The sequence below is a fragment of the Arachis hypogaea genome, chromosome 1 (genome assembly GCF_003086295.3).
Source record: "Arachis hypogaea cultivar Tifrunner chromosome 1, arahy.Tifrunner.gnm2.J5K5, whole genome shotgun sequence".
Lineage (NCBI taxonomy): Eukaryota > Viridiplantae > Streptophyta > Magnoliopsida > Fabales > Fabaceae > Arachis > Arachis hypogaea.
Genome location: NC_092036.1, coordinates 4,209,713 through 4,223,660, shown reverse-complemented (window position 1 = coordinate 4,223,660; position 13,948 = coordinate 4,209,713). Strand labels below are relative to the sequence as shown.

The following is a 13,948-nucleotide window of genomic DNA, read 5'->3' as shown; positions in this document are numbered from 1 at the left end:
AAAAAAATATTCTATTTTTGTTATAAACATCTTATTTTATTTTACATTTTTTTTATCAAACTTAATTTCTTTCAAATATACTTTTTTTATTATCATCTTTTTCTAGGCCACCATAATAATTGTAGTTGCAATAATTTAAGAGTGAAATGATCAAAAGAATAAGAGAAAGAAAAAGATAATAATAGATATAAATTTTAATTTTCATCAAAGAACATAAATAAAAAAATAAAATATTTGAGATAAAAATAAAATAGTTTAAATATTAAATTTATAATTGAGATTTAACTTAAATATTAAGAATTAAATAATATTTTATTTTTTAATAATATAAAAACTCTAATATAAAATCCAAATTATACAGAACTCAAATAAAAAATTTAAGTAAAACTTTAAGAATCTAAGTTAAACCTTATCATGAATAAAATCTAAATATTTTTGGAAAAATCCCTTTCACTAGTTGCATGAATAAGAAGGATTCATTATTCAATACAAAGAGATGCTTCATGCTTGTACAACATGTTTGCTGAAATTAAAAAAAAAAAAAAAAACAAGAAGCTTTATACTTACAATCTCAATCTTTAAATATTCAATTCAATATGGGGTTACTGGTGGCGTCTTCTGTACATGTAAATTCTCACTCAAGTAACCCGTGTGTAAAGTGTGTACATATACATGACCAAAAATAAATAAAGAAAGAAATAATACATGGAATAAAATTATTAAAAATTCTCTTGGTGAATTTTGTTTAATTTGCTTCTGCTGCTATTATTGCTACCTTTGTAATCCTTGTTTACAAAGAGGGCAGCATGATATAATTCTTAGCCATTGATCCACACATTTTTTATGGAAGAGATGGAAACAGGGCAATTGTCTAACTTCTTCTTTGTCTTTGTACTTGTTCAAACAAATGCAACACTCCTGTCATCACACCAAGTCACCAACCATAACTAATTTGTTACTTTATATTACAAAATTAATAATAATATAGATGCCAATAGGATTAATAATAATTTATTTTTTATCTATTATCAACATATAAAATATTTTGATAAATGTATTTACATTATGGAATACCTCTACATTATTAATTAAATCTATAATCCAAAAAAAACATTAAAAAGATTAATTCATTACTTATTATGATGAATACTAACTATCAATATAAGCATTAGATCATTTTTTCTTTTTTTATTAATATAATTTATTAAATCTAACTTTAAAAATATAATATATAAAATTATAGGAAAAATATGGACTCTTTCCAATAGAATGTTTTAGTTAAACTCTGGATTTTAAAATTTATAAACTACTTATTAGTGAACTTGAAAAAAACTATTCAATTGAGTGAAAGACACTAAAAAGATAGTTGCATTATAATGTGTTCCTTTTAATTTATATAAAGATTTTTAAGTGTACCGTCATACTAGTGTATATGTGATTTTTAATCTCTTATTTATATATATTATATATTTTTTTATAATTAAGATCAACGGTTAAAAATCAGTAAAATACCAGTATGACGGTACACTTGAAAATTTTCTTAATTTATATGTATAGAAGAGATAAGTAAATAAATTCATTATTACTTACTTGATCCTCATTTATGGATGTTTGAGAACAATCATTATGATTGCAATGATCCAAGGCATGATGATCATGAACTTGTTTATATCTCCAACTTGGAATCTGTGAGATTTGATCCTCAGAGGCACCCTTAGCATTAGATCCCATGTTCATGTTGTAACCAAGGAGGGTACTAATCAAAGGGACAATGCAACAAAGCAACAAGAACAATAGGAAAGGGAAAGAGTAACATATTGCATTCCAAGAGAGCAAAATTATGCATAGAATATTGAGTTTTGGGGCTTCTTGGAATGACCCAAACCGTGAGTCAAAGGCCCAAACATTTCCCATCACAAACCACATTGCAAAGAAAAGCTCCAATGAACTCCGGCATTTGTTCATCAAATGTGCCCTTCTCTGTAAACTGATCATGAACAATATATATAAATAAATAAAGTAAATAAAATGGTGAAAAAATAAATGGAAAAGTAAATAAAATTATTGTTTAAGTTTGAAAAAATAATTTCTGGCTTTAGTGCAATCGATAAATAAAATGAGTTTAATTTTAATAGATGCATTATGTGAAAAACTATACGATCGCCTAATCAGGTTTTTTATATTTAAATGACTATTTAATAATAAATTTTAAAAAAATATTTAATTTTATTAATATAATACTATATTATTGCCTTGAATATATGCGTAATAATGCATCAGACAATTTAGATAATTTACTTTTTATTGTTAATTGTCAAGCTACTTTTAGTTGTTGAAATAACATTTTTCTTTATAAATTTAAGGTGAGAAATCATCATAATGGATATACTTATTTAATATAGTTTGATACTTCTTTTAGTGACAGTATAGTGAAATCAAATTATTTAAATTGCTAAAAGAAAAAAAAAAGTTAGGGGTTCACTTTAATAAGGGATGGTTTGTTTTTATTTATTAACTAATATTTGCCGCACACCTATGACCAACTCTTTCCTTTTCTTTCTCTCTTTTTTATTTATTCCCAGTTTTCCGGTGAATAAACGGAATCAAAGTAGTTGACCAAAACAAAATTAGAATCAAAGTGAATTAACAAGCCATCCTTCTGTGTTTTAACTTTTGCACCCTAAATTAGAAATTATGATGAGTTAATAGTTTTGTAAGTATCTTCAAAATACACAATCATCTTAGTTGATGCCCTATGATAATTTAAGGTTTTTCTTTTTTTTTATGAATGGTCAATATAATCAATTCATTTTCTAAGATATTGTATTGTTTTTATAATTTATATATACCAAGAAGATTCTCCCCATCCCATATTCCCAAAGAAGATTCTTTTTAACTCATTGACCCAATTAATCCCCTAAAGATTCCTTGTAAAATAAAACTAAATAAACTACCAATCACTAACGACAAAACTACATGAAATCAAGTTGTTATCGTTATAAATTGAACATGTTTATAAAACGTTAATTCTAAAAGTAAAACATTATTGAAAATTCAAGTTCTTAAAAATTGAAGTAGTTACCTTGCATCCCCATTATTGTATCTCTGCTGCTCCAAATCGCTAAGAACATCTCTATGAGTGGTGACATGAATTTGATGGTAGCGGCCACAAAGAAGCAACAAATTAAGGACACAAGCAATGTCATAACCAGCTACCCAAATCCTCATAGGCCAAATTGGTCTCTCACTCTTGGAAATTGCAAGAGTGAGAGTCGTGCTAGTTATTTGAACCACCAATGCAACCAATTCCAGCCCCATCCAGGTGCTGGAATTGAAAGGGTTCGAGCCGAGTTCTGACGAAGTAGAACTCGGCCCGTTTTGGTAGTGGAATACTCTCCTCAAGAATGTGAACCATCTCGATCTCGATATTCTCATGGCCATTCTAGTCATCAAAGAAGGCCTATTTTGTTGTGTTTCAGAAGAAACAGAACTCATCATTGGAAAAAAAAAATTTTGTGTGATAATAATGAATTTGAACAGAGTATGTATGACACAATTTTTTGGTTTATATATAAAGAAATTTTAGAAATAGTCCTAAAGACCAAGATTTGAATAACAAACGTGTTTGTGAGAGAGACCAAGTCTTGTTTTACAAAATAAAAAATTAAGAGCCAACTTTTTTGAAGTCTCAAAAGAAAAGAATAATAATAAGAATTCAAACCTAAATAGTTCAAGGAAACATTCAAGCAAGGTTTGAGAATCAATATTGAAGAAAAGAGAGATGGTTTTTTATGAAAAAATGATGAGAAGATATATAAGAGAGGGATTGGTGTGAAGGGTATGTCAGGGAAGGTGAAGTTTGAGTCTCAGAGGGTGACCAAGAAACTGATGAAGAAACTTTGCTTTGATTAGAATACAAGAGACTCAGAGGTATGTAGTGTTAACCGTTGGCCAAACTATTTTCTATCAAGAAAAAAAAATGCAAAAAATTATTTTATTTTATTGAGGGCTTTTTTCTCCTTTAATTTCTCTTTCTTGCTTTCAGAAAATTAGGACCAACGCAAAGATTTATTTTTTATTTAAAATAATTAATGATTCTTAATTCTTTGAAACTGAAGTAAAGTTTTATAGAGTTTGTGTTTATCTCTATTAGAATTCAAGTGGATAAGACTTAAAGTGATTATTATCTAATAATAAGGCTCAATGTCCCTGTTTGTGTGATTATGGCATGGCTTTCATTAATTTTTTAAAGATTTATTTAGTTTAGAATATTACATATAGATATTCTTTTAATTATTTACGGAAAATAATATTTATATAATTATCATTATGATTTATAATTATTAATTAGATTATGATTTCCATTCATATTTATTTGTCTAATAAACGTATATTCAAATTTATACTATATATAATGAAAATACAAAAAAAGTTTGGTGTCTAATTTTTTTTCTAAAATATACTTCGTTGTATATAATTTATAAAAAAATTATTTTTAATATTCGAACACATATCTTTTTATTAAATTATAAATCACTTATCATCTTAACTAATTCAATTTTTATTATCTTTATATATATCTAAAAGATATAAGAGTCAATCAATAGTGATGTACATACACCAAAATATATCACCCATTATTTTATTGATGAGGGATATATATCTGGCTCTCATACAAGAGTGATTAACATCAAACACATCTAAACTTATTTGAAATAATAAAAAAAATTATATTAAAAAATATTTGAATTCTGGCGGGTATAGTTGATATGATGGGAGATTTGTGTGATCAACGTTTGGCCACCAAATCGAACAAGTTGTTTGTTTGTGTAACATAATGTGGCCCTCCTTTAGAAGCTAGAAATGATTGTTACAATTTTGCATATTTAACAGTTTCTGATATTTTTCTTTTTAAGTGAAGTGAAGACCAAAAAACATCCACCTATTCTTGCTGCAACAACTAACAACGTTCTTTTTGTTAGTACTATGCACGTTGGATGTTGAAAGCTTCATGTGTTTCTGTGTTTTTTCTTTTTTTTTTTTTAACGTGAAATTAAAAATATATATAGACACACACAGTTTTTATGTTCTAACGACTTTTACCGAACATGACTATTGGATTTTTCCCAAATTATGTTAACCATAGGAGTCATTAATAAACACATGTAGTTCTTATTTAATAGAGAAAATTACACTCCCCTCCCCTGTAAGATGCTAAAATGACACTCCCATCCCCTCTATTTTATAAATGTACATTCCCCTCCCTTCTAATTTTTAAAAAAACTCTTTTTTAATCCATTTTAAACTTTTTGTGTTAAATAATGTTAATTTTATCCATTTTAAAAAAAAAATAAATTATTTTTTTAAAAAATACTCATTAGTAAAAATTTTATTTTTTATCATTAAATTTTACTTATTAAAATATTCTTTAATAAATTATTCTTTTTATCGATTAAATCGTATTTTTTTTAAATTTAATAATTATATAATTTTTTTCTAAAATATCTTTTAATAATTTTTTAATTATTAAATTATAATTTTACCAAAATTTTTGTTAACAATTTTTTTTATATTTTACTCTTAATTTTTTGATATATATATATATTATTTTAACGTTAAACAAAAAATTTTAGTAAAATTATTTTTTAATATTAATATATTCATTGTTATATATATTAACAATATATAGTAAGATTTTTTATTTAATATTAAAATAATATATATTGATATCAAAAAATTAATAGTAAAATATAAAAATAATTGTTAACAAAAATTTTGGTAAAATTATAATTTAATAATTAAAAAATTATTGAAAGGTAAGTATCTTAAAAAAATAATTTAATTATTAATTTTTTTAAAATATTTTAATAAAAATACAATTTAATCAATAAAAAATAATTTATTAAAGGATATTTTGATAAGTAAAATTTAATAATAAAAAATAAAATTTTTGTTAATGGATATTTTTTCAAAAAATAATTTATTTTTTCTTAAAAAATGGATAAAGTTAATATTAGTTAACACAAAAAATTTAAAATAGATTAAAGAGGAGGTTTTTTAAAAATTAGAAGGGAGAAAAATGTACATTTATAAAATAAAGGAGAGGGAAGTGTCATTTTAGCATATCGCAAGAAAGGGGAGTAAAATTTTCTCTATTTAATAACGACCTTTTTTGCTAGTTTGGGTGTTATTGTTGTAACAAAAATTATATTTTATTGAATGTAATTCTTTTATGTGTTTTAACTTATATATATTTTTAGAAGAGTCATTTCAATCTTCCTAACAACCAAGTGTTTATTAGATAAATGTTTGCGTATTAATATTTTAAAATAACTATAAATTGTCATTTAATAGTATGTTTATGTCTGTAATAAGATTTTTAAAATAATGAATATATAGCTAGTTAAGTTAAATATTTTTCTAATGTAGTAATATATATATTTTTTTCTATTTTGTGAATCAATAATACACGTTTGATATTTGTAAAAAAAAAAATATTTGTGCACTAATATTGCATGCAAATTAAACTCAAAGATGCTATTTATTTCACCTTTAAAAATGTTTGGTATATAAAAAAAATAACATGAGGGTTAATCTTAATTATTTGCCATGAACAATAAAATTTGAATTTGGATAAACTATAAAACACAGGCTAGGTTATTGTATTTATGGTCGGATACATTCTGGATACAACACTCATTGATATTAGTCTGATATATGTGTCTGCCGTGTCTTAATAAAAAAAAATTTCAAACACATTTAGACACATTTATTAAATACTATCACGTGTCAACGTATTAAGTCTTATTCTTAAGATACATTTTTAAAATAAATTTAGAAATAGTATATATTATTATTTATTAAAATAAAATAATAAAAATAATTAAAAAATTAATTTATATTTTAATATCAATAAAATATTAAAATATTATTATAATTTATTTAAAAAATATTTTATATTTTATATATATACGTATAAAATTTTAAAATTTGTGTGTCGATATGTCTCGTATGGTATCGTGTTCCATGATACTGTGTTCGTATCTTTGCATGATAGGGGATAAGGCAGGTATCAAAGCTGAATAGGTCACACCCCCTAATTAATGTTGTTGTAAGTAGGCCTACCTGCTTAAACGAAAGCAAAGTTTCATCATTTCTTTTAATCAATTATTGGAATAGGACATACATGCATATATTTATTTAGCAAGGTTTCCGTTTACGCTTCATTTTCTGGTGATTATTATTATCATTATTATATAAAAAAAACCCTAAAATTTGGATGGGCTATCTCATGTATATGGGTGGGTCTAAATTTATGCCCAAATAGTAATGTTTCATTGTCTAAGAATCATTTTCATGTATTGGTGGTGTGAAGACCCTAAACGTACTTTTTACATGTTTAACAACACAAATAAAGATAATAATCAAATTTATTTTTAAAAGATAATTTATTTTTTAAATTAGTCTTCAAAAAATTAAATTAATCATATTATTTTGTAAAAGATAAAATATAAGTTAAATTGATCTTTTTGTTAGTCAGATAATGATGTATCATATTAAATATTATGTGGTATAATAACGTAGTAAATTAATGTCACGTGTCACAAGATAATTGATTGACGTGTCATGTTAATAATACGTAATATGCCACATGTTTGACATATCATAAATTTATTTAGAGTCAAATTAATTAGTCCTTCAAAATATACGTGTAAGTCATTTTCATCCCTAAAATTTAAAAAAATGATCAAATTAGTCCTTATATAAATATTTTATTTTTCTTTATAATGTTAAATTTTTAATATTTCTTAGTCCAACTAATTTTAATCTCATTTTTTATACCTTAATTGTTAAAAATATAACTATTAATGCTGTCTTCTTCTATCAGCTCAAACTTTTAGGATGAGTGATTTCATTACATGATATCAGAGTTTTATGCCGGAAAGATTAAAAGTTCAATCATTGGTAAACTCCAAAAGTGAACAAAATAGCACGGCCAAAAAAAGAAAAATGAAAGGCATCAAACAAACCAAAAAGAAGCTCCTGTTTGAGGGAGAGTATTAGAGATATATAACTATTAATGTTACTTTCTCCTATCAACTTAAACTTTTGGAATGAGTGATTTCATTACATTAATAAACAAAATCTTTTTAAATAAAATAATTAAAAAATTATATTATTACAAAGTTATTTTTTCTTCATTTATATTTTTAGATTCTACATTTTTGAATTTTAGTTTTTTTTAAATTTTTTTATATAAATAGTTTTATCAAACTATTTTTAATTATATACTAAAAATTTTAATAATTTGGATCTCACTAAATATGTAGCAATTATTTTAAAATTTTAATCTTTTGGATCTCAACTAAAATTTAGTTTAATCTATCACTAGTTGTTCATTTTCATCTTTTTATATTTGTTTTAGTTTAGAATTCTTTTTAACAAATTAAATTTTTATAAAGAAATTAAAAATGAGAATTGAAAAGATATAGAGAAATTAAATGAGGTTAACTAAGTAATAATAATATTTAAAAAAACTATATTAAGATGTTAAGATTCAACGAGTGATCCCATAAATCAATTTTTCAATTATTGAATTTTATCACATAAATTAAACAATAACAAAAATTATAAATTAAAAATATAAAAAATTTAAATTTTAAAATAACTATTATATTTATCTAGTAAAATTTAAAAAAATTAAAATTTTTAAGTATATAAATAATAATAATTTGATAAAATTATTTAAATAAAAAATTTAACTAAAAAAATTAAAATTTTAAAATACTAATGACAAAATAACTTTGTAATAATTTAATTATTTTTATTATTTCATGAAAAGAAAATTTTATTTATTAAGATCTAAAAAATATATTAAATTAGTAGTATTAAAAATATTAAAAATATAATATTATGAAAAAAATAAGAGAGATTTATATAAAGACTAATTTAATTAATTTTTAAAATATTAAAAATAAAAATGATTTATATATGTATTTTTAAAGACTAATTTGGCTTTAAATAACTTTATGACATGTCAAATAAATTATAACACGTGGCACATGTGGCATGCCAGGTATTATTGATTTGATACGTCAACCAATTATCTTGTAACATATAATATTAATTTACTACATCATAATGTTATATAGTACTTAATATGACATGTTATCATTTAACTAATGAAAGAATCAATTTAATTTAATTTTATCTTTTAAAAACTAATATAATTAATGTAATTTTTTAAAAATTAATTTAAAAAATAAATGATCTTTTATGAATAAATTTTACTAATACCTATGAAATTGATATATATAATTCAAACTAGGAGACATGACCTTACAACAAAGGTGGTTTGGTTTTGGTACGTATGTTACTTGAATATCTAGACTTCCAACTTTATGTAACCAACAAAAATTGGCAACATGTTGCATATAAGGTGGCTGTATTTCCTAAGGAAAAAAAAACTAACAATTATTAAACAACTAAAGTTTAGGCTTGTTTTTAATTGGCGGGTAGGGGCATGTAAACTAATAACGTGTTATTAACACTGCTATTTATTGCAAATGAAAGAAGATCAGAGACTCTTTCGGATTATACACAGTTTAATTTTAATCCGCAAACAATATAAAAAAGATATTTAATAATAATATTTATTTTTTGGGATAATTATTATTTAAGAAGTCAAATATACAAATAATTATTTATACTAATATGTCATTATTTAACTAGAGATATGTATAAAATTAATTTATATTAATAATACATCAAAATTAAATTCATATATAAAATAAATATTAACGCAATTCTCAATTCGAAATTTTCATGCATCTAATTATTTTGCTTAAACTATTTAATATATTTATTCCTAGAAAATTAAGGAGATTTTTGGCTTAAGCAAAAAGTTGAGTAAGCTAGAAAAATATGATAATGCTCTCCATGGAAGTTTCATGCAAGTTGCCTTGTTCTTTTCAGGTCATCAAGCTAGCTATAAGAAAAGCACTACTACAACCAATAACAAAAATTTTAACGAATTTTAGAGAAATAAAATTTTTCATTTAGAAGAAAGGTTAATGGTTAATAAGTTTTACTAAATTGAATTCTTTTTGGCGAGTATTCTAGTAGTAGTTAAGAAATTATGAAGGGACGACGAACAACATGTTCTTGCATTACTATTCATGCATGTTGCCCGCGTTTTATTTTTCATTTTTCTCTTTGTTTTTTATGCTTTCCAATTCCCATTAAGCAGTACTTTACTTGATTTTTTTTAGAGTATTTACTTATTTCGGTCCTCAAAGAATTTTAAACCAGACACTTAGTTTTCAATTAAAATTAATTACTTGATTGGTTCCTGACAATTAACTCCGTCAGTCACTTAGGTCCTTTGCTCCGTCAGCTCTAACAGAGGATAAAAATAGTCCTTGACAACTCTAATAGGGAATAAAATGGTCCATGACCTCCTCTGTTCGGAAACGACACTATTCTCTCCCAATTTCCATCATATATTGCATAACACTAACAAACTAATACTGTAACATCAAGTTACATAATGTACACTCTGCAACTTCAATTTTCACAAGAAAAAAAATCAACTTGTTCTCAACCAATTCATACTCAGAAAACTAATACCTATGTTTCTCAAGTACTTGTCGTCTTCGATGGATCCTATGAGTCTAGACAGCAAGTCTGATTTGTTAAGACCCGTTATCATCGTTGCCATCTCCCTCCTCCTCTGTCCTATCATCTCCCTGACCACATTGTCTATCACTCCGATCGTTTCCTTCATCTTCTTCTCTGAACCAATGTTCAGTAATTGCTTCAGTTTTTATATGAGCGGCAACGACGACATTGCTCATTGTACTGATAGCTTGGATGCGAGGTCGAAGTTGTCTGCTAACTTGGACTCCAGAAAAGAAGGAATGAAGCACTCGTGGTCTATTTCAAATGAGAATTTGCATATGATGCCGAAGGAGTTCTCATGATGTCCTAATGTCCAACAATCTATATTACTTATCAGAAAGTGGAGAAAGGTGTGCCCTTTGGGTAGTTGTGAAACTTGGTCTTAAGGATGTGGTGGACGCTGTCGTGGTTGGAGGTGATGCTGTTATCGAGGACGTGAAAGTGGATTCTTCTGATGGGTGAAGTGTGAAGGAGGTGGGTGTACCAGTCACAAAGATTTAGGAAGTATGTGGTCCATGACATGTTGAGGTAGGTACGATACGTGTGGCAGTTATACCATGGCTTGATCTTGGAGTTGAAAAGGAGGAAAGAAAAGATGGAAAAGAAGACTGTGAATGTGAAGAAGGAGAGCATGTATGTTAGCGTTATGCAAGATATAATGACAATTAGGGAAGAACAGTTGTTTTCAAACAAAGGGGTTAGAGATCATTTTGTCCCTTGTTAGAGTTGTCAGGAATCATTTTCTCTGTTAGAGTTGTCACGGACCATTTTGTCTTCCGTTAGAGTTGACGGAGTCAAGGACCTGAGTAATAGACGAAATTAATTATTAAAAACCAATCGAGTAATTAATTTTAGTTGAGGACTAAAGTGTCTGGTTAGAAATTTTTTGAAGACCAATATTTTGTGGCAAATAATTTAGTGGCGGTTCAAAACCGCCACGATATGCTTCTGTTAGAATTGATACCATGTTTACTGGCGGGTGTAAATCCGCCGCAAATTGAATAATTTTTTCCTAATTTTGGTGGCAGTTCTCAATATGCCGCAATTGTCAGGCGGCATAATTTTTGAATTTGTTTTCGGCCGTTTTAAAACCGCTACTAATTTCAGTATAAAGTGCCGCAAAATATTGTATTTTGATTTAAAAATCGCTACTGTTTTTATTTTAAATATTAAAGATATATTTTTTCCACTTTTTGGAATTTTTTAATATTAAAAATCTTATTATTTTTCATCTAAAAATCTAAGTTGATGGCAAAAATAAAAAAATAACTGCGAAACAAATTAATATATTTATAAAAGGGTAAAGTATATTTTTTGTCCCTGAAATTTGACAAAAGTTTCAAAATACCCCTAAGTTTTATTTTGTTTCAATTTTATCCCAGAAGTTTTCGATTTGCATCAAATATACCCTTAATGACTAATTTTTCAAAAAATTTAAGGTCAATTCAACAACAATTTTATAAGAACAATCCTCAACACAAGCAAATCAAGCATAATTTTCATGCATTATTATTAGATTGGTCTTAAATTTTTTAAAAATTTAGCCGTTAGGGGTATATTTGATGCAAATAAAAAACTTTTGGGATAAAATTAAAACAAAATAAAACTTAGGAGTATTTTTGAAATTTTTGTCAAACTTTAAGGACAAAAAATATACTTTACCCTTTATAAAAATATCAATAAAGTAAATCGCTTGTTAAGAGTTGTATCATTAAATTTAAAAAAATGTCTGCTTCAAACCAAAATAATTTCAATCCTAATATCTATTTTTTGCTCTGTCCTTCCAAGGAATTCAACCCTGCAGCAATATCTTGTGGCAGTTCCTCACCCTGCCGTTGAATTAGATATCTTAGAGCACTCTCCGTTGCCTACCTCTTTTTCTTCTCTATTGCTACTTCATCCTCTACCGCATTCCTTTTCAACTTCTCGGCTTTCAACTCTACCTGTAATTCAAGCAGCACTCTTTGGGTCTCCTCTATTTGAACTCCATTTCTCGACGGATACAAATTCCGACCGCAGAGTTAATTAGGAGTCGTCCAAAACCCACGCTACGCACTCTACCCGGATTCTCTTTTCTGAGAGTTTGAACAAGCGAATCATTTTGAGATAACACTCTAGAAGACTCATCCTGTTGCTTAATCTCCATAATTATTTTTTACAGACATAAATTAGCAAGCATAGAGCATACGATAATAAACTTTCAAACCAAATTTATAATCGAAACCAATGGGATACAACAATGAATGTCAATGTAGTACTTACACTAATTGTCCTAACTTCTTCATGAATATAGGATCCATCTTTTCTTTTATGCACTACGGTCTATAACTCTCCTCTACTGACTTTTCTCTCTTGTAGTTCTGACTGCAACAATATAGTTTATGCCATCACCTGTAGTCTACACAATTAAGGAAAATGAAGACAAAGATATAGTTCAAAGAGTGAATTCAAACGTAAATTACCTTTTCTTTCCTTCGCCTTGCCAAACTTTTCGAACCGCCAATGTGAGTGTATACATATTTCGACACTTCTCCTATTATGCCATCAGATATAAGAGTGATTAGAAACTGGTTTTATCAGACTCAATGCAAGATAAATAATATTATTGTGTTACAAATGAAAAATATATTACTTGTGTCTCAAGTTTATTGCGATTTCTAAGGAACCATCTCCAATGCTCTCTAACAATTTTCGGCGGGCGTTTCTCAATATTTTGTTCAATTGTTGATTTTGGATCGTAATAATCATCATACAACCTGAGCCTTGTATTCTTCCAGGACTTCCTTATACTTTTAAAAATAGTTTTCTTGATAGTTCTTCCATTATCTTTATCAAAGTGAAAAATTTGCTGCAAAGATAAGTTCAATTTGTTAATAAATGTTAAACAAAACAGATTTAATTCAACGACGCTATAAACTTTTATCTTTATACACTCGTTATAAACCTTGTTTTTAATGGTAATCTTTTTCCAACTTTCCTCACAGATAGAAAATTTTTTATAGTCAGCACCTAGTAAACCAAGAATGTCACTCATCAGTAAACCAGTTTCATCTCTAATTGATTGCAGTTCGTGGAACGCGCTTCTTCTTCTTCTTCTTCAATTTACACTCATGTTTCTTCTTTCTCTTCTTTTGCTCCTTTTTTCTCATCTTTTTCTTTTGTTATCGTCGTCGCCACCACCTCTTTCTCCCTTTTTCCTCATTTGATTTTTTTCTCCTCCTCTTTCATTGTCATTACCACCATCATCATCATCATCGTCGTTATCATC

The 13,948-nt window shown here is 26.3% G+C and overlaps 1 protein-coding gene across 1 annotated transcript; it reads right to left on the bottom strand.

The window, feature by feature from the left end:
* Positions 1–421: 421 nt before the first annotated feature.
* On the bottom strand, positions 422–4,098 carry LOC112791228 (E3 ubiquitin-protein ligase At4g11680). Its single transcript, XM_025833971.3, has 3 exons — positions 3,083–4,098; positions 1,591–1,987; positions 422–918 (listed from the first exon to the last, which is right to left on the bottom strand). The coding sequence occupies exons 1-3, from the start codon at positions 3,496–3,498 to the stop codon at positions 772–774; spliced, it is 960 nt and encodes a 319-aa protein (XP_025689756.1). The 5' UTR covers positions 3,499–4,098; the 3' UTR covers positions 422–771.
* Between the last annotated feature and the right edge of the window lie 9,850 nt (positions 4,099–13,948).

Bases quoted from the DNA above. Each gene is read 5' to 3' on its own strand.
- LOC112791228 (XM_025833971.3), bottom strand. From the start codon at position 3,498: ATGATGAGTTCTGTTTCTTCTGAAACACAACAAAATAGGCCTTCTTTG. The intron at 1,988-3,082 runs GTAACTACTTCA...GTTCATGATCAG, and splicing joins TACAATAATGGGGATGCAAG to TTTACAGAGAAGGGCACATT. The intron at 919-1,590 runs GTAAGTAATAAT...GTGTGATGACAG, and splicing joins CATCCATAAATGAGGATCAA to GAGTGTTGCATTTGTTTGAA.